Source organism: Thamnophis sirtalis, unplaced genomic scaffold (genome assembly GCF_051295495.1).
Source record: "Thamnophis sirtalis isolate CommonGarterSnake01/CBP01778 unplaced genomic scaffold, rThaSir2_p1.2 scaffold_3, whole genome shotgun sequence".
NCBI lineage: Eukaryota > Metazoa > Chordata > Lepidosauria > Squamata > Natricidae > Thamnophis > Thamnophis sirtalis.
This window is the reverse complement of record NW_028261383.1, coordinates 94,553,014-94,578,196: the sequence shown is the minus strand read 5'-3', so window position 1 is coordinate 94,578,196 and position 25,183 is coordinate 94,553,014. Positions and strand designations below refer to the sequence as shown.

General features: G+C 39.8%; 1 protein-coding gene across 3 annotated transcripts in view; it reads left to right on the top strand.

Annotated features, from left to right (window-relative positions):
• TCF7 (transcription factor 7) overlaps window positions 1-15,998 on the top strand; it is a 129,036-nt gene extending 113,038 nt beyond the window's left edge. The window contains exons 10-13 of one of the 3 annotated variants that reach the window (XM_087709546.1): window positions 4,631-4,723; window positions 10,497-10,545; window positions 12,647-12,719; window positions 15,488-15,998. In XM_087709546.1, coding sequence (XP_087565672.1) covers window positions 4,631-4,723; window positions 10,497-10,545; window positions 12,647-12,719; window positions 15,488-15,812 — 540 coding nt within the window. In that variant the 3' untranslated portion in view covers window positions 15,813-15,998. Of the gene's footprint in view, window positions 1-4,630; window positions 4,724-10,496; window positions 10,546-12,646; window positions 12,720-15,464 lie in introns of all 3 variants that reach the window. The other 2 variants (XM_087709544.1, XM_087709545.1) reach the window with 2 other exon arrangements.
• The last annotated feature ends 9,185 nt before the right edge of the window (window positions 15,999-25,183 follow it).

Sequence of the window (25,183 nt, the reverse complement as noted above, 5' to 3'; positions counted from 1 at the left end):
TATCTGGATATAGCTGCACTTGACCTCATCTTGAGATGTAATAAAGAAAAAATGATAAAAATAATATTCAGAAATAGATAAGCTACACCAGGCTTCTTTAAATTTGATGGAGCCTTCCCTGATGCTTACCTCAGCAGGTCGCAACATGTGACTTTGATCTCAGAAGTTAAGTATGGTCAGCTCTGGATAGTATTTGAAAAAGTTCCAATAAAGAATTCCAGAATTGTTGACTAGGCTGTGAGTTGGAGGGGGGGGGACTAACAAGAGGGGCACATTTCCATAACACTGCTTAGAATATGGGTCTCCAACCTTGGCAACTTTGAGACCTGTAGACTTCAACGCTCAGAATTGCCCAGCCAGTCCCCAGACCTTTGGCTTAGAAGACTTAGAAGACTGCATAGATGTAGTTAATTGGTGACAAGCAATTGGTGGTAAGTTTAAGTTTAGGGGTGTCTGTCTACTTTTATTTACCTACATCTCTATTCCTTCTGCAAAGAATCCCTTTGTCTGAATGAATCAGCACCAACAACCCCACTAAAGCTCTCAGAAGGAAAATGGAAAGCCCAGAAGATAAATTCCATAACTTTAGTCTTAGATTTTATGGCTAAATGTAAAAGAATGATTATGCATGTTTTACCTCCAGTTCATTTGTGATCTTTTCTTAAAATTTTCCCTCACTTTTCTGTTTACTTTTTTGCTTAAAGAATCCATTTTTTCTTCAGAGCAAAAGGCAATCATTGGGCATTGGTATGACAGAAATTGTGAATGCAATCACAGGAAAAGTATGCAAGTGTAGGCAGGCAAATGTCCATTTTAAATCTTGAAGAAGTGCCTAATGTCATGCCCAAATTATTAGGGTGGGATGAATCCAGAATGTTTATTCTCTGATTGGAATGAATGGTGATCTTGTCTCTTAAATGCTATCAATCAACCATAACAGGCCTGTGGCTGGTAGGTGGCTTTTTACTGGCTGATGATGCTCAGAAGCAAAGAGCAGCAAAACCGATTGGCTTTACCAATGAGTTGGTTTAACATCCCTCGCATATATAAAATCAAAGTACTATCTTGAGATGGACAATAAATTTTATACAGGGGCTGATTTCTGCTTGCTCACATATAACTGGAAGGCTAATTCGGGAACCTGCAAAAATGTCTTCACTCATGAAAATTTAACATTTAGGCGATTATGTATTTGCAAGATATTGTTGTTTTTTAAAACTGCTACAGGAACTTGAAATAGCATAAGTAAGTAGTATATGGGGAAGGACTGTTAAATTATGTCCTTACCTGACTTTTTAAAAACAAATTAAAACAGATGCTTCAGGTTTGGGACCAAACAACTATCCTGTTTCCCCCAAAATAAGACCTCCCTGGATAATAAGCCCAATCGGGCTTTTGAGCACATGGGCTAAAATAAACCCTACCCTGAAAATAAGCCCTCCCCAAAAATATTGCCACACAGCAGCAGCCATGGGGTGGCCACGCTCACCGCCTCCTGCACCTCAAAAATAATAAGACCTCCCCGAAAATAAGACCAAGTGCTTATTTCGGGAGGGCAAAAGAAAATAAGACCCTGTCTTGTTTTCGGGGAAACATGGTAGCAGGAAGTTTGCAGTTTAAAAAACAAAATAATGCATACTTGTGTGCATGGTGTTTTACTCACACTCAGAATCTCTCATGCCCACTCTTCATTTTCAAAACCTTTGGAAAGGCCAATAATGTTAAATTAACTGTTAAATTAAATTAATACATCTCTATTTACTAGCACATTCTACCAAGTGAGAAGTTGATTTGTCTTTCTCTATGATCTAAAACACTTTAACTCAATTTTATTTAATCTGGTGTTCTGGATGAAACCAGCTTGGACCAAAACTTCCAAAATTAGACTGATTTGCCAAATTCCAACCAACAGCCAAATCTATCTCTTTGAGAAGGCACCCACTTTGGAAGATTAACATAGCCATAGCATTTAGCCTTTATATACCCTTTCATAGTGCTTTACAGCCCACTCTAAGCAGTGTACAGATATTGCCCCCAACAATCTAGGTCCTCATTTTACCGACCTCAGAAGGATTGAAGGCTGAGTCAACCTGGAACCGGTAAGAATCGAACAGTGAGCAGTGAATTAGCCTGCAACACTGCAGTCTAAGCACTGCACCACCATAGCTCAGGCACAAAGACTTCTGTCTCCATAGTATGGATTCAGAACAATGTGTGGACTGACCATACCAGACATATTCTTAATGTAACAGTGCTTATTAACATGACCAGCTAACATAGGATCATGCATGTCTTTCACCCTTTCATCAGAAATGTTATGATAGAGTTATAGTTCTTTTTTACAACATCATTTTTTCTCATATCTATCAACAAGAAGGGATAATTGTTATTAAAAGTGGTAACTTAGAAAATCTTCTGTCATACCCTTGAACCTTTTTCCTGGCAAACAGCAAACTTCATTAGTTGATAGATTCAGTCAACATGTTTGTTTCAATTGTTGGAGTCCTAAAAAAACCAACTACTACTACACTTTGTCTTCTTATTGCGGATGCAGTTTCTTCCTATTTATCATTTAGGGAGTCAAGTCACGTTCATTTTCATCCTTCTAAACATCCATAGTTTGAATTTGAAGGAACGGAGTGTTGTTTCTGATTTCTAGCGGAGACTATATCTTCATTTCTTCCTCTTGGTTTTTACTTTCATCCAGTGCATTTGATACTGTCTTTACATCTATCTACTTTCTCCCTCTCCATCTCTCTCTCTCTTTTTTTTACTTTGGAGCTTCCTTTCTTAAATGATAGCAATTTGAACTCTAATTCCATGGCTTTTTCTCAAATGTATAGGCTTGCTATACATGTGCATTTGCTGCGAATGTATTCCAGCTTGTTTTCAGAAAGGAAGACAAATACCACAAACATTGCAGGTCACAATTGCAATTTTTTGTTTGTTGATCTTCAGGTTATCTTCATAAATCACTTCAAGTAGAAAGTCTTTTATTTCTTGTTTTTGTTCCTTAGGCCTCTCATATTACTTAAGTACAATTGGCTTAGAGGTAAATTGGTTCGCGTCTCCCAGAAGACTCCCCAGGCAAACTAGTTTACTAATCTTTTACAATCTCCCATCTTTCATTAAAAATGTTTCTGTGGATTTTTAAGATTGACTGATTACTATCATTAAAAACAAATGAACACCAGAGCATTGTTAAATTACCCCAAATTAATCAGGTTTTTTTTTTTGTGGGAAGAAGGAAAGGAATAACTAATGGAAAGGCATTATTGTAATAAATACATTTTACAGGTTAATTTTATTATTTTGAAAAGTGGTGGACAGTAGAAGCATTGGGCAATAGATAATTTGGGGGAGGGGGGAAGATACAATGCAATAGATATATTATTTATCTGAATTTCTGTAACAAGAAGCAGCACCATCACCACACAAGAAAGGACCCTTCTCTTATAGCTTTTTGTAGTAGAGGACATGGCTTCAATATTTTCTGCACTGGGGAGAGGGAAAAATAAAAAGTACCCTGTATCATGATTTTTTTTAAAAACAGAAATTAGCATCTCATAGTAATTGTTTTATGTTTTCATTTACTGAACATAATTTTAGACCTCAGGTCTGTGCCCATCCATATGGTACCAAACCTCAGCACAGATTCAGTAAAACTGATTTCTAAATAAATATCTGATGCTACTTAAGGGTATTCATTAATAAATATATGTAGTGGGGGGGGAGGAGTACAGTTCATCCACTGACCTGGCAAAGATGTAATTTTTCATCTTAAGTCCAAAGTTAAATTGGGGGGGGGGGAGTGTTTGAAAAAATTTTCTGGGGCTAGTTTACTTTTCGCTCCATGCCCAGTGTAAAACTGGATTAAATAAAAGGTTCAGATTAGAGAGCAAACAAAATCTTCACAATATATAATTCTACCCACTATTCTTTAACCAAGTGTCCAGCACTTGCCAATTACCTCCTCGCGACCAATTAGATGACACAGATTAGGCCTCCTCCGAATTCCATCTGCCAGTCAGTGTCGACTGGCAACTACATGGAGGAGAGCCTTCTCGGTAGTAGCTCCGACCCTTTGGAACGATCTCCCCGTGGAGATTCGTACCCTCACCACCCTCCAGACCTTCCGCACAGCCCTTAAAATCTGGCTATCCCATCAGGCCTGGGGATAAGATTTAATCCACCCCCACCCGAATGGTATGAATGTTGTGTTCTTTTTAATTATGTATTGTTCTTATGTGTCATTGTTTGTATCCCCTTCCCCATGAGTTGTAAGCCGCCCTGAGTCCCCCCAGGGAAAAGGGCGGCGTATAAATAAACTTTCAAATTCAAATTCAAATTCAAATATGCTGCATAAAATAAATGCCAGTGACAACAAGTAAGAGCCTTGCTTCTATAAAGTTCACTTGTTACTATATTACTCAAAGTTCTTATGGTTTGAAGATTTATTTCCAGGAGAAGGCAAATGATTTGTTTTAGTAAACAACAGTGATAGTGAATTCAGTCTTTGCCTACAATGTGGTAATGGTGTCCTGCATACTTCCTGATGTGTTCATATGCTTATTTTTTTTCCTCTGCTCTCCATAGCTGCTATTTTAACCCTTTACCCCTTGCTCTTCAGTCTTCTTCAGGCTCTCCATCCCGTGATCACATACAGTTTAATTCAGGGCCCCTGGAATTCAGCAGCACTTCCTGGCCAGCTTCTGCGGCAAGGGTAAGCGAATTCTGCAGCAAATGTCATTCTGCATTATGGCAGTGAGAGTCTGAAACCATCTGCCACTCATGCATCCACCTAACCCAGCGTTGGCTGCAGAATTCCAGGAGCCCTGAGCTTTTCCATGGCCATAGAATTGCTCATTGGCTGTGGAATTTCTTCATTAGGAGGGAACAATCAATGTGCCACGTGACTTTTCAAGTGGCTAACTTTTGTGTCAGTGGAAGTGGGTTGACACTCCATGCCAACACTTTTGTTGTTTTGTGAGATGAATATATCAGGGTTTTGATGTTTAATCAAAACTCTGGAATCACAGCACATCTCTACCTCTGCATTTACACCCTTTCCTATATTGTTCTGAGAGGATATAAACAGAAGGCGGACATTTTGAATCCCCCGGGCCCAAAAATATATTGCTGTAAATCATCTCCCTCATTGTACGTCTTGAGAGGGTAATTTAGGGAAAATGTTTAGGTTTATAAGTTGGACCACAGGCAGCAGAAACAATGTACCTGTAGCCAGACTTTTCATATTAGTTTTACATTGCATTGGACATGATTGAAGCTGGAAGTGAAGGCCCAGAAATAAGAAAACAAAATTTCAACATTCAGTTTTCTAAGTGGCAAATACCTTCTTGTACATACATATGTAAATATAAACAGAATGCAGCAAGTAAGCAATAGATTGTTCACTGAAGAGGAAATGATAGTTTTCGAGGTACGGTTGCATCTTTAATACCATCAGAACTTCCGTTCTTGGACAGGTCAAGAGTCATTTAGTCCAGCATGCTGTTTTCTAGAGCAGGGGTCACCAACCTTTCAGACCTCAGGTACCACTAAATTCATAATTTTAAATCCCGTGGACCACTAATATGAATTAGTGACAGGATGGGGTCCTTCAGGTACTTAGCTTGGTGAAGAGACGGGTTGGAGTCAACCCTAGGTTTGATGTCCATTGCAGCTAGGAATCTCAAATATGGCCAAGAATGAATGTTTGTCTTGTAGCCAGCCCGGCCACTAGATCTGTCCCCTGCAAACTGCTTTTTGAGGAGCCTGGCCGAAGTTTTGTGCACTGCTTACTGAAGCGCCTAGACTCCCAGGGAGGGAAAGATGGTAGGGTTAGAGCTACTAAACAGGCAGCCAGGCTAAGTGCCTGAACGACCCCATCCTGTCAGCGAGCGGGAGTAATTGCTTCGGTGGGCCATATCCGACCCAGGGGCCGTAGTTTGAGGATCCCTGATTTAGTGCAATATTAAAAAATGCAAAGATTTTTCTGCAGACCACCAAAATCTTCTTGTAAACCACCAGTTGGTGATCACTGTTCTAGAGCAACAGGATGGATGCTTAAAAGAAGCCCACAACCAGGAAAAGTAGCCTGTGTATTGGCTACACCAATCTGAATGATAAACACAGATAATACCCAACTGCAGTCCCCAGCATTTGGGAGTTATCAGTGTGTATCATTAATATTGTCGTTAAGCCTAGAAACCAGGAGGCTGTGAGTTTTAGTCCTGCCTTAGACAAAAAGCTATCTTGGCCAGACTCTCAGCCATAGGAACCAGACAATGGCAAACCATTTCCAAGAAATCTTGCTAAGAAAACTGCAGGGACTTGTCTAGGCAGTTGCTAAGAGTCAGCACTGACTCCAAGGCACCCCAGAAATATATACAAGCAACCAAGTTGATAATCCAAAACAACATTAGCATTAACATATTAATGACCAATGGTGGTAGTTGGTGCATTTTAATATTTTCTTTTTACAAAATTTCTTCTCTTCCTGTCCCACCTTTCATACATGTAATTGTCAATTTCTATAGCTTTCTTCCTCATCCAGCAGGTAGAAAGCCATAACATTAAATCCGAAACATCAGCACCACCGTTATCATTTTCATAATCCAAAGCCTATAAACAGAACCGTAGGAAAGTTAAAAAAAATATATGATAAATTTTAATACTGTGCTTTTCCTTTAGGAAAGTATTTCTTATAATCTCACTAACAGGTGATGCCCTCTAGTGGAAGTAATGTTCTTAAAGTCTCATTTTGGATTTTTCCTTTGGCTACCTACTGGTAGGAGTAGAATTTTAATTAGGAAAAAAGTGATGAAAAGAAATGAGACAGCCTTATTTTAACTATTCCTGTCATGCGAAACCTTCAAATTTTTATGAGTCCAAAACTACGCTTCAAAGCTCCATGCTTTTTAAACTGGTCTGCTATTGGTTTTCCACTGAAAAACTTTGGCTTGAATGGTATAATTTGCAAGATTCAGATTTTGGGAAGATGGCTTCTTCCCTCCTTAATGCATTCCCTGCTCTTGGCATTCCTTGCTATCATCCTGGATTGACTATCTCCTCATCCACATTACTAGGTAGAATTTGGAATTGGAATTGGAATTGGAATTATTTATTTATAGGCCGCCCTTTTCCCTGAGGGGACTCAGGGCGGCTTACAATCAAAAAAGGAAGGGGAGTGTAGGACAATACAAAAAAAGAAATGTGCACAAAGTAAATTAAACAATAAAACTCAACATTCACTCAACATTCGGGCGGGGCGAAATAAGATTATCCCCAGGCCTGACGGGTTAGCCAGTTCTTGAGGGCTGTGCGGAAGGCCTGGACGGTAGTGAGGGTACGAATCTCCAATGGTGAAAATTTGCAATGCAGGGAAAAAGAGGGGAAATGCTTGTAAAATGCATTGATGGGAAATATTTTTCTCAATTCCTGGCTGGTAGAGAAGTAGCAGCTGAATTTTAATGAAGTATTTTATTTGAGTGAAATGCAATCTGCGAGGCACTTGGGGAGCACATCAAAACTCCCTGTGGGATAATAGTTGCCATCTTCATGTGCCAGAATGTTTGATTCAGGTCTCTAAAAGGAAACACCCATACACATCCCATCACCATACACTTTTTAAATATAGCACCCATGAATACTTCCACCTTCTTTCCATGAAGTTATAAATTTGTCAATGTTGGAAAGAAAGCCCCATTTTTAGGCCGTGACTTGCCTTGTGATTTGAAGCACAAAGACCTTTCCAAATCAAGGCCGTTGGTTTGCATTAAGATCGCCTGTCTATATTTTGAATGTATTACCATTGTACAGCTAAAATGTAGTTTTGTGTCACAATATAAGCATAGAGTTTTCCAGTTAGCAACAACCACCAACTTTGTTTTAATTGTGGGGTTTGGGAGTTTTGCAGTAACTTGGCCTTCTGATGCAAGCAAAATCAGTACTGTATGGGCAGAAGTGTGGGGAAAACACAATCTGGTTTGATTTTGCCTGCTTTCATCAGGGAAGTGGGTTTTTTGTGCCTAGTTAATGACAAACATATTTAAATGTTGTTTGAACTTAAAATGGAACAGTCTTTGTTTTGTCCAAAATTGCAGTTGCATCTCTGGCAGTTAAACAAAGGCAAAACATATTTACTCCAGAGTAAGTTATACTGAGTGGGAGCTTGTTCTTAGCAAAATATCCAAACCTACAAGTGTTGCATGTCTTTTAAGCTGCTAGTGGTTATAGATTTTATACTTGAGAGAATGGAGGTAAATGTAATTAAAACATTAGTATGTTAGCATGATACATATGAAAATACAAACAGGCCCTAGCTATAGGGAAGATGTCTTCATTTGTAAGCTGATTTTAAATAGTTTTTGATTCTGAAGTTGAATGTTTAAATTTTGAATTATACTATTTTATTTTGTTCTGCTCTACAATAAACTGAAACAAATTTCTTTCCATCCCACTAGCTCCCCCATTTTGCTCCTGGATTTTTTAAAAGGCTTTTTCAGCAGATAAAAGTATTTTGTTTCAATTGTGTACATGATGCAGATCAGCAGTGCCTCAGCATGCCTGCAAAGGCAATCCTTTAGTTATCCAGGCACGATCATCATCTGCATGCAATACCAGCTGCTTTTCTCCATCTCTCCTGGAAGAAAATTGTTCAGTTCCAGAGTACCTCTGGTGGGAGTTGTGCAATCGAAAGTTGTGCATCTTCCTCTATCCAAAACAGGCCATTGTGGCAGCAATATCACTTTGGAAACTGTCACTTTGTAGCAGGATTCTTGTGACAACCATGAACCATCTCAAATGTCTGATATCCCATGAGTATGGCCTACAATAAGCAGGTTCAATATGCCAGTTTATGCATTAGACTTTAGCAGATTAGTGAACAGATGTCCGTTAATCCCTCAAAAATCATGAAAGCGTCAAGGTCAAAATGATCTCATCGAAACGTCAGCTATGATCTTAACATACAATGGCTTTAATAGCAACGATGAGCTGCCAATAAGGAGAATGCTGTGTGTCATCAAGAGGCATGGACTATAGGTAGTCCTCAATTTACAACAGTTTGTTTAGTTCAAAGTTACAATGGCACTGAAAAATGTGGCTTATGGCCATATCTCAATGTTACAACCTTCGCAGCATCCCCATGATCATGTGATCATCATTCAGAAGCTTGGCAACTGGTTCATACTTATGAACATTGCTGTATCCCAAGATCATGTCATCACCTTTTCCCATGTTCTGACAAGCAAAGTCTACGGGGAAGCCAGATTCACATAACAATCGCGTTACTAATTTACCAACTGCAATGATTCACTTAGCAACTGTGGCAAGAAATGTCGTAAAATGAGGCAATACTCACTTAACAGAAATGTTGGGTTCAATTGTCGAGGACTACCTGTAGTGTAACGCTGTGGTATCTGTTGCTGCATGATAGAGCTCTCAATTGTAATTGTGATGGACAACTAAGGCACCAAGGTAGAAAGATTAGACAAGAACTGTCCAGACCTCACAGTAGAGGGAGAGGTTTTAAGCACATTATTTTCCTCTGCATGGCAGAGATCTCTCTGTATTATGGGTATGGGTATGTTCCTTTTTAACCCAATGATCTCTTTTACTGCAATTGGAGCTGCTGCTATCAGACATCCTTCTCCTTTAAGATACTGTATAGAAGTTTTAAAAAATCTGGATTTGTCACAATTAGTTAAAACACCACTTCTCAATGGTAGTCTGTTCATTACATAGCTTGACTTTTGGTGGAGTAGAAAACTTGAATCAAATATTACACAGGGCCATAAGGATAACTACATCTATCTACCTATCTATCCACATATTTATCATTTATATCTGTCCGTCTGCCTGTTTGTCCATCATCTATCTATCTATCTATCTATCTATCTATCTATCTATCTATCTATCTATCTATCTATCATCTATATCATCTATTCATCTATATCTGTCATTATCACACGGGGGTCATATTCGCTGTATTACATTGCAATCGCGTGACATTTTATGACACATCCGGCCTGCGGGCCACCAGTTTGACATCCCAATCTATCGTATCTGTCTATCATTTATCTATCTGTCATCATCTCTATCTGTATGTATGTGTGTATGTATGTATGTATGTCTATATCTATCATCTATTTGCTGACTACCTCACTGTTACACTGACTCAGGAGTCATGGGAAAATTTTATCATAATTTGAAAGTAAGAAGTGCTTTCATTATGCATCTTTGGAATATAGTCAGTAAAAGCCAACATGCTGCATTTGAATGTTTGATGAATGGGGACACCTTACTTTAGCAAATAAGAAATTTGAAAATAAAACCAATATCTTTGGTGATGAAACTACAGCAGGAACATTGGGAGAAGGGGAGATGTGTTGCATTAGTTCCTATACTTCTTCACCAAATTCTCTTTCTAAACAAAACTATCTTGTTTTGTTCAATTTATGATTTATTTTCTCTTCTTCCTTTTTTAATCATAGGGAAAAAAGAAAAGACGAACAAGAGAAAAGCAGCAAGATTCCAATTCAGGTAAAACTCCTGGTATAAAATCTAGTACATTATCTGGTTACTGATCACTTCATTTACATTAGTAAGAAATTAGCCATACAATAATTTTTCCCCCCAGGATGTGTTATTGGGACTATCTATGCTTTAACTGTCTGTACTAATCTTTCTAGCTTTGCCACTATCTACAATTATATATTTGAATGATATTCTGTGATGACAATATCAACAAACCAAAAGTAACTAATTCATGTTAACCCTAGTTTGAAGCTCCAACTTAATCTCATCTTCTTGCTTTAACAGTCTCTTTACATCTGTGACTGTTTCAGGTTTTTTCAATAACAAATGAGCAAAGTGTTAAGTTAAAACATTTACAAAACATTTAATTTCCAATCCAACATCCAAAAAGGTAGTTTTTGCAGCAACTATCCAAATATACAAAAGGAATCTTTTTGAGGCCAAAAGTCTCCATTAAAAAAAAAAACACCTCAGGAAACTGAGTGGGTTCAAAGGGAAAAAATATGTAAATAAAAGACTTGTAAATAAAATAGATTTTAAAATGGATTAAGTAAAATTCTGCCTTGGCAATACTTGCCAGATTCTGTTTTCATAACTACTATTGTAGAAAAGTAGATTTTATGGTGTATGTTTTTCCTTGGTAGTCAATTAAAATTAGTTGCTATTTTTAAAATGTATATAGAAACTTTCAATCAGCACAAAGGCATTTGTTTAGGGGATTAGAAATAGTTAACAGGCATGATGCCTGTAACAGTAATAAGAGTTTCTAAGAAGGATACAAGACGTATTCTCATATATGCTTTTTTAATTTAAGTTTTTCCTTAAAATTAGTATTGACATATTAAAATGAAATGAACCCATTTTGTCATTCGATAGGGCATTTGGAAAAATGCCAATGAAAAAGAAAATCAGATTAATTCCAAAACGTTTCTAAAATTTAATTTATATTAAGCACATTTTAAATCTTAAATTCATTCTGGATAATGAACATTAGCTGATTTCTCTTTATGACTCTTGAGCCCTTTTTAAAAAAGAAAAGAGTAAAAGTAAAAATCATTTCCAAATTTTTAACAGCAAGAGGAAAGGGCCCCACCAAAGCTTTTGGAATTTAAGTTTCCCATTCATACTGTAATATTGGCTATTGTCTTATATAGCTTTGTTCTAACAGTCACATAATTTTCTAGGTCTCCATGTTTGATATAAGAGTTTGGAATCTGTTATCAATAATAAAAACAATGGATTCCTATAGAAATTATTGGCAGCCCTTTGGGGGGGGGGGACTAAGGGTCCACGCGCTGAAAAATGACTACAGAAAAAGCTCAGTCAAGCTGTAGTATATACTCATGTGAAAGCTGTGTGTATAGCAATAGCACTTAAGACTTGTATACGCTTCAGTGCTTTACAGCCTTCTCTAAGCGGTCTACAGTGTCAGCATATTGCCCCCAATAATCTTGGTCCTCGTTTTACTGACCTTGGAAGGATGGAAGTCTGAGTCAACCTTAAACTGGTGAGACTCAAACAGCTGAATTGCTAGCTGGTGATTTCGTATCCCATCAGATCACAATAGCTAGGTGGGCTGGATCTCCAAGAGCTATATAGTTCAACATTTGGAGGGCTACACTCCTACTTCTGATCTAGACCATAGCTAAGCATCATTAATTTCTAAGTGATTTCTTGCTCTCTTTTTTCCAACCTGTTTGTTTAATAATAAGACCTGCTTGTTTGCTTGGCAGAATTTCAGATCTAATCAAAGCTAAAGGGAATTTTCAAATATTCTCTAAAAATGCATAGATTGAAACACAAAAGTGACCAAAATGAAATAAAGAATAAAACCCTAGTATTTTACACTACCTATTTGCAATTTCATTTTCCTAATCATTGCATTTGTGACCCTATCAAGTCTATTTGTTTAACACTCACTTTTTGGGGGGGGGGGAGGGGGAGAAATGATATTAGTAGACATTTATGGTGAAGAATTGAGTTTAGGTGGCCTGTTTAGTTTTGTCTTCAGCAGCTAAACCAACATTGCATCTTTTCTTCCTTCTGCTGTTCTTGCTGCTGTTTGTGCCTCTGCCTTGCCCATTCAATACGCATGCTCCTTGTTCAGATCCTGCCTCTCCTAAGAAATGCAGAGCTCGTTTTGGCCTCAACCAACAAATGGACTGGTGCGGCCCATGCAGGTGTGTATCAGGAACTTTCGCTTTGCAGCCTTGTTTCTGACCATAAAGGTGGTTGTACTCTGTTTTGATTTTTCTCTCTTGCATCATTTCTATAGCTGCCTTTTCTAACTCTACTAATGGTGCTGCTTAGGCTTCCTCTCAATTTTCCACATTCTTCATTTGAGTGACCTACAGATGCTTTTGTAATGCTGAAGAGAAAAATTAGTAAAATAAATCTTGGCATAACGTATTGGGGGGGGGGATTTTTTAACTAGAGTGGTACATAGAGAAATGATTTAAATTTTTGAAAAGGGTATCAGGTTTATTTAAAATGGACTAAAGGATAAACGTGATAAACTATCAGAATAATTTTCCATGAATCAGGAACCGAAACCTATTGACGTGCCCTTCCTTGCCAATTGCCAATCCAAACAGTATGGATCAGGGGTGGGTTGCTGCCGGCGTTGCTGCCAGTTCACTACGTGCGCATGTGCAGTTCAGTGCAAATTGTTCTGTGCATGTGCAGAACATGAAAAAATGATTAAAGACCAAGTCAGCAATAGCAGCAGCAACTGGGGAACCGGCTCAGGGGTGTGCGTGGCCAGCCTGCTGCCCCTACCAGTTCGGCGACCCAAACCCAATTTCCACTACTGATTTGCCCGAATTGGTATGAATCGGCAGCACTCACCTCTGGCATGGATCCTCCAAAGAGTCTCTCTTCTTAGTAATCCTTTAGGAAAAATGACTGGTTCCTTAAGAATTTTAGTTAAAGAAGCAATGACATTTATTATTCTTGGTGTTGGTTTCAATACTTATGCATCAACAGCACCCTAAAATTAATTGTTTTAGTTTTTTATCCTGGCAAATGAAGCAATCTGTGGCTGAAGATAATATAAACACATTGTCCCCCCTTTTTTTCTTCCAGAACAAACAGATCCAGACTGTTTTTACAGTAATGGATGATCGAAAAAAGGTGTAACATAGGGCTCTTCAAAGATGTGCTTGTAGCACAGACAGAATGTCCCAGTAAAATATATGAATATATGTGTGTGTGTGAGTTTGTGTGTGTGTGTGTGTGTGTGTGTGTTTGAGAGAGGGAGAGAGAGATTACTAAGCAAAATATTCTGCAAATGTAATAAAAACCTAATGCCTTCCATTTATGATAAAAACAACAGTACCAAAGTAGTAATCGATAAACCAGTCTTTCTATGTGAGAGGCACTGATACCCAGAACAGAACCTTCAAACATTGAGTAGGGGCAACAATCCTTGTTCAGATCCTTCCTTTTCTATGTAAACCAGCAATGATATCTACTATCTCTCCCATAACAACATTTTTATCTTGGTTTTATTTAGAATAGAGAACAATTTATAAAGGGGCCTATACCTTTCATACTCTAACATCTTTACTGTTGATGGATCTCAGTCCTTTTCTTTGGAGAGCTACTTAGCCCTAAAGAACACCTTGGTGCTCTTTGGAAGCATGTCAGGATGTTTATTCTAGATTTGGGAGATCAGGGGTCAAAAATCATGTTCTCTCAGTCTATCATGATTCTACCCAATTTTCTTTTTGTATTCATAAGCTGAAAATCCTCAGACTGAACTGTTTTGAAGCTGGCCAATTTTATTGCATACTGCAAAGAACTCTGCTGTGTTTGTCAAAAGCAACCTGTTTGGAAAACCTTTACATAACAAGATGGCTCAGATAGGCTGGCTGTGGATTTTGCTACAGAACTGCCTAGAGCATAAGCATCATATGGTTGCATCATTTTCCAGGCTAAATAGCTTCATTGCACGCTGTAGGTAATTTTGAAGTTGCCTAGCAGAAAGTCCCATCAACTAATCCTGGGTGAAAAGGCTGAGAGAGCCCATCTCCCACAGCCTTTGCCCGAAGTGTTTTGAGAGCACCGAAATAGCTTAATCAAGGTGAATTAGATGGCCCTTTCTGGTAAAAATGAATTTGTTTGCTTTCACAGTTCAAACCTGTTTGTCAAAATAAATCTTAATGATTTGCCGAAGCTGTATTGGAAATATGCAGAACTGCAATGGAAAATATGAGATTGTAGTTTTGAAGTTAAAGTGATATCCTTTGTCAGTCAAGTGATGGCTTTAAGACAATTGATTCCTGTAACTGTTGGACAAGTCCCTGCGGTTTTTAGGCAAGATTTCAGAAGTGGTTTGCTATTGCTTCTTCCAAGGATTGAGAAAAAGTTATTGGTTCAAAGTCACCCAACTAGCTTCATGCCTAAGGCTGGGACTAGAAGTCATGGTCTCTTGGTTTTAGCCCATTTCTAGTTTCTAACCACTACACCCATGAATTCAACTTAAAACAAGATTTATTTGCCACACAAATCCTAAAACCAAATAAAGAAAACCCAGTTAAACAACTGCCTCAAAAACATTATACTTATTTATTGGGATTATCCAAATCTATCTCTGGGGGATGGGGAGGTTGCTTTCAGTAATCCCTTGGACAGCAATAACCAGAACTAAACATTTCTGATAACTTTTGATCTGTTTTGCACTTCGGCTTGGAGAAATTTTAGCAGTTTTACAGTTATACCTCCATCTAGTGGTAAAAAATACAAGTTGACAATAACCTTTAAAAAAAGATTTCTTCTTATAAAAATTTGAGTAATAGGTGTTAAGAACCAATATATTTTTCCTCCTAAATCCTTGTTCCTTAGACATTATACTTGTATTAAATGCTATATAATGCTTTCATTTTAAAAAAATATGACCCTGTAAATTCACCCTTTATTTACAGATAACTCTCTTCACTGTTCTTAGGAGGAAAAAGAAGTGCATTCGGTACCTACAAGGAAAAGGACACTGCTCCAGCCCAGTTTCTTCCAATGGAAGTACTATAGATTCCCCTCCCTCCCCTGTGGATGTGCTCCAGTGTACATCCCCTGCTTTTATTCCAAACAAGCTCGCTGTTCCTGCTGATCTTATACACCAAAACCAAGCCAATCCTTCTTCTTTATCTGCACATCTCAAAACTGCTACAAGCACATCAGGACTTCCTTCTAATAAATGTTCAACAATGCCTCCTCATAAATCCATAGTGCCAGGTGAATCCTCAGGGCACGATATGGTATCAATAGAAACATAGTACTAATGTGATAACAAGGCGCACAGATTCATCACGCACTTTGCTGATTGGTCCTGCTGCATACAGAAGCTACAGAGACAACTTCAGCCTGCCATCAAATGGTATAGTCTTAAAGTCAGGCAAAAGCCAAATCAGAAAACAAAAACACTGCAGCACTAAAAGTCTAAGTAAGGACATCAACAGTCTCTTTGAAAAGTATGAAGATAAACTTAATTCTGGTCAGTAACTGAATTATTTGATCTCTTTTCCAACGGAGATAAAAGCAAAATATACTGATCTAATTGCAGATGAGAGGTGCTATAAACGCTAAGGCATTTATTAAACCATTATAGTCAAAGTCCTGAGGTCCAGCCATCCAATACATATTAGACATTACAAAAGCAGTTGTTGAATGACAAGCTCAAATGTTCCACAGAAAATGTATAAAGCAGCTTGTAAGAAACTAAAATATTTCATTATGCCTCATCTTTGGGATCAAGGGTGGATTGCATTAACAATGTTTATTCCAGCAGCTTTATTAGGTGATAAAATAGGAGAACACTGGCTGTGAAAGTCTAGTATTCCAGACATAGGACTGTGTGCATCACAATTTTTCAGCTACAAAGATTTTTTATGCTATCTACTGTAAAGTATGCAAAACTCAAAAATACTTATTTTTCACAATTTACCGTACTTTTGCTATATAATCAATGGGAAATAAGAAAAGGATATAAACTGTGCCTCTAATCACAAAAAATTTACTCTGCAGTCTTTGTGACTTCTTAAAAACTTGCCAAGATTTATCCACCATCTATTTCAAGCCAATAATGATAGCACACTCTGCCTATAGAATCATTTCTGCAATTGCAGTATTGAAACCTATTCATATTCCTCATTCTATGTTTCTCTCTTGTCCATACTACAGGGAAGATATTTATTTGAAAGTTATATGCTTCCCCAGAGCCCAATTCATTTACTGTGCTAAGCAAAGTTGATTGCTTTGAACTTTAAACATAGAATCAACACAGATGGTCTCCTTCTGGTGCTTACTTTAGGGATGGTAGTTTTTCTCAGAAGACAAACACAGAGTCACACATTGATACCAATCCCAACATGCTGAAATAATAGTGGACAAAGGGTAGGAAAATTCATAAAATAGAGTAACTGAAGTGGGCGAGTCACTTCATTACAATGGTATTTCAACAAACCTTACATTAACTTTTCTGGGAGTAAAGGAAGGTTACAAAATCACAGCCCTGAAGAGTTTGCAAGTCTTAACTTTATGGACTTGAAACTTTCTCAACTTTATGGACTTGAAACTAAACCATTTCTCTTAACTTTATGGAATTGAAACTAAACCACTTCACTCCATCTGAAAGGACCTCATTTTCAGCAAGATGAGACCGTAATGCTGGCAGTTGATCCTCCTAATATTTGCATGATGTTCGCATTCAAGTATCTTAGGAACTCAAGGGAAAGGAGAAGAAAAATGATTCCAAATCTGAATTTCTGAATTAATATCAGAAACCTCATTAAATCAAGAGTAGATAAGCCCTAATCTCTCAGCCACTTTTTTCAGCCATCTGACTTAACCATCCAATATAATAGTATGACTGCTAAGAATAGCTGGTAATCCCCCCCCCCCCATTTTAGGGCAAAAACTCACCCAAAAAGTGTAGTATAAATCCTAATAATTCAGCTTCAAAAACTTATCAGAGTTGGGAAAATCCCAGGCCACATACATATATTTTACTTTATGTGTGCCTTTGAGTTAGCTTTGATCTACAAAACTACACAAAGAAATCCATGCAGTTTTCTTGGGAACAATTTTCAGAAGTGGGTTGCCATTGCCTTCATCCTATGGCTGAGAGAATGTGACTTACACTAAGTCACAGTTGATTTTGTGTCTACAATAGGACTAGAGCAGAATCACCCAGCTTCCACTAGTGCCTTGATCCATACATGAAATAGTCCTCCATTAAAACCTTTAGTAACCCAAGAAAAACTAGGAGTGCCTTTTGGCATCAGAAGGTTACCCAAAATTGATTTCAAGTCTATGCAAGAGTACTTCTCCAAGAATATCATCATTTTGAAATTTTATTCTTTAAAATGCTATACTTGATTTCTTCTTCCAGAATGGCTCACTCAATTGATAGTTCAGAAGAACTCTGAAATTAGTGAACTTCTCCTGACCCCAATGATATAAGCAGAGCTCATAAAGAGGCACCTGCATTTGCACCTACAATCAGATGAGTACATAACTAGATATGCAAAAATGGAACTGAATAACTATTCAGTATTAATCAGCATGGTTATCATTTATGTGACTAGGAAGATAAGCTATTTTAGTTAAGACTAGAACAGTCACAAGAATTTAGAAACATTTAAAAACAAGATTCCAAAAATGCAAGTATCACTTAAAAACCAAAAAGAGATGCTTAAAAATGCTGTATTAAATTTTCTTTATTTTATTTTCCTTCGCTGTGTAAAATGAAAGCTTTTATCGTGGTGTTTTACTCGTTAAATGTATACACAGCAAGTGCAATTTTAATGCCATTATCTACTTTTCTGAAGAGACTGAATGTACCATGTCATGGAAATTTAACTTTAATAAGCCACACAAAAATCTCTGTATGTATGTAGCAGGGGAAATTTTCATTTGTACAATTATCATCTGGAGGGTTTTTTTGTCTTTTTTAATCTTGAATTTGTTTTGCTTCTTTGTTTAAAATTTGTTTATGGCTTTATAAATAAAAGTGATCTACCAGATTGTCCATTCAAAAATGGGTAACTGGGGACTATAATCCTATAAACAATGTTATATTTTTTGTGTGTATATTTCTATATATTACAAAAATATGGTACATGGCATAGTTTGTGAAGAAAACCAATGAGCCACAATAATTTTAGATTCATCAAGCATTCAAATTTAAAATTGAACATTTAGCACTATATCTATGTGTTAAAAGGACTTTATTCTTAAAGACTGTATGCATTAACTGCAATCAAAACTTTAATCAACACCATCATCATAAGTGCATAAATCAACAAAGCTAGATCTAGTTAGCCACTTGTAGACAATGACAGTGAAAACTGACCAGTTTACCTATTTTCTTTAAAATTTCTTCATTATCTTCCTACAAAAAAAAAGCTGTTTCAGGGCAGGGGTCTCCCTTAGGTGTATGGCAATAGCAGTTGAGAGAAATTGCAATTATGTTAAATCTAATAAGGGCACTGTAGGTGGAATGTACAGGTGCTGCTTTCTGATTTTGTTTGAGCTTCCCTCTTATTCACTATGCATGTACAATGGTATATCAGCTGTGATCTCCAATTCTGAGTGAAGTACATGAAGCAAATATCTATCTCCAACTATTTTAAAGTGACATTTCACTAATTTATATTACCCAATGCTCAGACTGGTTCCTACAGCTAAACTGTGCCTCCCCAAATGAGTCTGTAACAGCCATCAAAGAGAAAACCATTGTTGTCCACTTGAAAGGGCCCAGCTGAATCCTTCATATGCCTACAACAGATTCTGTTACATTTTTGCATCAATCATTATTAGAAAGCAAATGGACCTTCAAGTCAATGTTGACACCTGGATTGCAATTTTCTTGGCAAGATGTTCTGTGATTTTCTTTGTAAAGCTGAAATAACCCGATTGGTCCAAAGTCATCCATCTAGTTTCATACCTAATATAGAACTAGAATTCAAATACACCTTGGTGCCTTGACGACCACTGTATATGAAACTGATTCGTTGACTAGAAAAATCATGATAGGTAAAATCACCTAGCCTGAGCTTCTGCTTAAGATTAAAAGAGGAATACTATCTTGGGAGACAGTCTCTAATTTTTCTTCAGGTCAAGGGAGTGAAAAAGTAGGTGAACAGCTGTTCTTCATTGATGAAAAAGACTAGGATAATTTGCCAAAGTGCATACTGTGAGATGACAGTCAGCCACACTGCTTTGATCTCAGTCCTCAGACAGAAATGTAGATGGAAGAAACCAGCATAATTATGTACAGAACTAAGTTTCTGAAGCTGTAAGAGAAACAATACATTTTTTGAATCTACAGAGAAGCCTCCATTACTGCTCTTTTGGGCTCTAAGCTCTCTGCCCTTCTTGCTCATATGCCCAAGAAAGCATGGATTTCATCCAAATTTCCTGACAAGTGCTAATTCCTATCAAGGCAATAACTTCAATTCTCCTTACTACTTGCTCCCTTATAACAGCTGAAAAAATGAGAATGACTGAAAAGTCATGGGGATTTGTAATACCCTTTTTTACAGTAGAACATTGCTATCCTCAAGACAGATTTCAATACTACACCATGCTGGGCTCAGTAGGCTACCAAAGTGTGTTCCAAGACAGTACCTTGAAAAAGACAGTGTATGCATACAAAGGTCAAACATTTAAGGCACACTGGTAAAAATAGTAGTGGATGGATTGGAATGGAGACTGTTCAGAAACTAAGATTCCACTTCTGTCACATTTTTTAATTGTTTTTTTATTGCATCTAATTGGGACACATTGAAAAGAGACAAATTCTAAAACTTTATTACTCATTTCATCCTCAGCAGATTTTTCAACTGAAACTTATAGTGGAATGTGAACTATTTTGTAGGAAATGACCGTTGGCTTACCTGAATGGTCGTTCTCTGGGCGCTGCGGGAGTGTCCAAGCATGGGTTAACTTCAGCTTGCTGCCCAAGGACTGAGTTCAAAGTTTGTGCAGCCACGCCTCCTGCTCCCTTTAGAGGCTCAGTTTAAAAAAACAAAGGTATGAGACCCAGAAAGATGCTGTACGGAGAAAAATCTATGCCATGGAGGTGATGTCACGCGCACGCAGGCGACCCCAAAGAGGAGTTGGACACTCCTGCAGCGCCTAGAGAACAACCATTCAGGTAAGCCAACAGTCATTTCCTACAAAATAGTTCACACACCACTATAAGTTTCAATTGAAAAATCTGCTTGGAGTGTCCAAGCATGGCACATACCCAAGCTATGTAGTCCCAGGGTGGGAAGAAGGAATGTCCTGGTTAGCAGGAGTTGAGAGTACCCACTGTAAAACTCTCCTTCCAAATGAAGCCTCGGCAGAGGCAAAGGAGTCCAGTCTGTAATCCCGAATGAAGGGCGACGGCGAGGACCAGGTAGCCGCCCTGCATATCTCTTCAATAGGCGCTTGAGTGACCAAAGCGTCCGTAGTCGCGGTGCTCCTTGTGGAGTGTGCTGTTATATGAGGAGGAACAGGCCTAGATTGATGTTCGTAAGCCAGCCTAATGCAAGTGTGCAGCCAACGTACTATGGTGGAAGATGATACCTTCCTGCCCATGGAGGTGGGCTGGAAACAATTCTGACTTGCGAAAAGCAGCTGTCCTCTTTTTGTATACCCGCACATCCAATTTGTGCCAAACGCGCTGCCTGGGATGCCTGGGGTGCAGTCAAAAGTCGGGGAGGATGACCTCCTGCGTTCTATGGAATAAGCTGTTAATTTTCAGTAGAAAGGCAGGGTCCAAGCGCAGAATAACTCTGTCCCAATGTATAACACAAAGGTCCTCTCTAACTGAGAGCACTGCCAGCTCTGAAATTCTGTGTGCTGAAGTGATGCTATGAAAGGCGGTTTTGAACCACAAATGTTGTAGGCTAATAGAGTGAATCAGTTCGAATGGTGTCGATGTTAGGGTCTGCAGGACAACTGATAGGTCCCAAGTTGGGTAACGGTGGACTGGGGGGGGGGCGTAGGTTGGTGGCCCCCTTTAGGAAACTGCGGACTCTTGGGTGTCTGCTGAATGGTAGAGAAGCGTCTCTGGACAAAATGGTGGCCAGAGCCGCCGTCTGCCTCCAAAGTGTGTTGGGGGCAAGGCCCTTTTCCAACCCATCCTGGAATCCTAGAAGTTGGCTCCAGGTGGCTCTTCTCCAGATTGACGGAGAAGACGTGATGCTCTAGTGTGGATGGTGACACTACTGCTCCCTGGACGACATCAGCACGATGTCATCCAGATAGCAAACGAGCCTCACCAGACGAGATCCAAGATGTGCAGTGACAGCAGCCAGAAGTTTGGTGAACGTCCTGGGGGCCGATGAGAGGCCGAAGGGAAGAGCCTGGTATTGGTAATGCTGGTTTGCAAACTGGAACCTCAGAAACCTGCGATGCGCTGGATGAATGGGAACATTCAGGCACGCTTCCTTTAGGTCGATTGATGTTAGGAAGTTGCCCTGCCTGATGCAACCCAAGATGGTCTGGAGTGATTGCATCTTGAAGCGCTTGTACGCTAGATGGATGTTGAGTTTCTTGAGGTCCAATATGGCTCTCACCCCTCCCGAGGCCTTGGGAACCAGAAAGAGGATCAAATAGAATCCTCTGCCCTCCTGACCTAGGGGCACCTGCTCGATGGCTGCTATGTCCAGTAGATGCCTGACCTCTACCTGCATCAGTTGTCGCTTGTGGGTCGATTTCAGGAGAGGGCAGTGGATGAATGTCCGCGGAGGAAAGGAGAGGAAGTCTAAAGTAAGTCCGTGACGGATCGTGTTCAAGACCCAAACATCCGTCGTTGTCTCCTCCCACCGGACGGCGTAAAGCTGTAGCCGACCCCCTATGACAGGGGACCGGTGATGATCACTTCGTTCTTCGAAAGGAGCGGTTGAAGAACCCTCCTCTAAAGGACCTGCGGTTGCCCTGTTGCCTGGTTTTGTCCCTGGGGGCGGTCCTGCGTTTGAGAATAAGGCCTGGTAAATCCCTCAGAGGTGGATGGGGAGTCTGCATTCCAAAAGGACTGCCTACGAAAGGAGTGACCCTTACGGTCCGATTTCTTGGGTGACCGCTGGTAAGATTTTGCGTTTGTCTTTGGACTCAATCAAGAATGAGTCCAAGGCCTCACCAAAGAGCTTACCATCCTTGAAAAGGGCTGAGGCCAACTTCCACTTCGCCTTCATGTCCGCCTGCCAGTAGCAGAGCCATAGCAGACGGTGTGGTCACATTAGATGCCAGAGCCCTAGAGAAAAATTTGGTGGCATTAAGGGAGATGTCGGCTGAATATTCGACCGCTGCAATAATTTTATTGACGTCCTGGCGCGATCTGGTGTCGCCAGCTGGGAGGTTGGATAGCAACGTACGGAGCCAAAATAGGCTACTGAAGTAAGAAGAGGAGGAGGAAGCTTTCATGACCCACACAGTGGCCATGTGAGTCTTATGACAGGCCTTCTCCGCCCTCGTCTTCCACCTTGAGTCCTTTCAGTAGATCGCTGGAAGGACTGAGTTAAAGGTTAGTGCCACTATGGGGTCATCTACCTAAGGAAGCTTCAGGAGATCCTCTATGCCATTCTCCATAGAGTAGAGCTTTTTGTCCACCCCGCTGGGATTAGCCATTGACCTAGGCTGGGCCAATTGTCACTGGATGACATCCAGGAAAAGCTGCGGTGCTGGGACAAGATTCTGAGGGGGAGTGGTCTCCTTAAAGAGACCTGCGCCTGGATCCCCCGATCCAACCATTTCCTTGATAGCCTGTTCAGTGACATTCTTGTCAGATTGGGTGAGAAGTCCCATCTGAATGGATGAGGCCCTAGCCTGGGTCAGTATGGCCTTAAAACAGAGGGCTTGAATAAGCCCGAGAAGGCGGGGGTGTCGGGGACTGGATTCTCATTCTCCGATAGATCAGGGGCGTCCTGTCCACCCTCCTCATCCTCAGACACCTTGCTGACAGCAGAGGAAGTGGGAGGGGAGGTTCTGGTAGGTTGACTGTGAGCCCCTGCGGTCTGCACCTTAGCTGTGGCCCTGTTTTGGAGAGGCAAGGTGAGACCCAGCTGTTGGATGCCATCTGCAATCCCCTGAGATATTGCACGTGCGACCACCTCCTGCATGGCCTGGGATAACTAAGATGTGCTGCCGGGGATAGGTCCAGGAGGAGGAAGTTCCTCCTCCACCAGAGAACAGGCCTCCTCCATATCAACTCTTCCAGGGATGAATCAGAAGATCTGGGAGATGCCCTGTAAGGATTGGGTGGGAAGCCAAAATCTGCAGGAACCTGGGCCGGTGGTGCTCCTGATCTCGAAGTTTGTGCCTGGGCATTTACTGCCCTTTGAAACTGCCTCTCAGGGACTTTTTGTCTCCTCTCAGCCATCCTTTCTGCAGCCTTGGAGACCTTCTTGGCTTTGGGCTGTTTCCCCTTTGCAGGGCACCCTGCGCTGTCCCCTTTAGCAGCAGGATTGGGCCTGCTGCGCTTGTTGGAGGTAGACCGTGTTTGATCCCTGACTTCAGCCACACTATTGCTGGCCATGGTCCACTCCCAGCCCTAACACAGTTTGGTTGAAGATTGAAACCTTGAAGGTGAGGGGAGATGATAGATGGCCCCCTAAATCAGTCAATGTCCTGAGGAACTGGGGCCAGCCAGGGAACAAACAGTTCTGACAAGATTTGGTGCCAAATTGGTGACTCCCGGAGTGGCCGCAGATCCGCGCTACTTTTAAAACAGAGAATGGCCTAGTCAGTGGCCAAACGCCCTGTGGCTGCTTGAAATAGTCTTCCTGGGGAGGGGGGAACTGCCTGGAGACCCAGAGCGAGCTCCCAACATTAAAACCCGTCCCAGCGGTGATCTGCTGTGGAATTATGCTGACTGGAGAGTCCAACTTGCTGTCCAAGAACTGGAGCTCCCCAACTGCATCCTTTTAGGGCAACTGAGTTTTTTTAAACTGGGCCTCTAAAGGGAGCAGGAGGCATGGCTACACAAACTTTGAACTCAGTCCTTGGGCAACCCATGCTTGGACACTCCAAGCAGCGCCTAGGAGAACCCATTTACTTTTATATTAAAATATCACTGGTAATTAATCTTTTTGGCAGCCATTTTATTGAAAAATGCCTTTATTACTTTTGATAATGACCAAATTTGTGAAATTGCCAGGATATGCACTTTATTAAGCATAGTGAAATGTTAAAATTCCTTATTGTACATTAAATGCTTAAGGTCATCACTGAGCTTTAAATGTTTAACTTTTATTCTACCTAATGTTTATACAGAAATGGGAAGTGCTTATTACAATTGCTTATTACATCTCTCTCCTCTAATCCCTAAACAGAAACCCAAAGAATGAAAAAATTACTAACTTATTGGCAAGTGTTATAAACTTAAATACATCAATATCACCAGTCAGCATATGCAGTGGCAAATCACTGCAATCTGATGTCATGTTTCTGATAGCCATAAGGAAATACTAAAATAAAATATTAACTGTCCAAGAAATTGTTTTTAGAGATCTATTTTTGTTCAATACTGAAATTTTTATTGGTTTTAAAAATACGTACATACCAAATACTATGCTTCTTTACAGAAACTACAAGTATTTAGCCGGAAGAGAGCTCTAACTGTCCAGGCGCCACTAGGGTTACACCTCTATTAGAT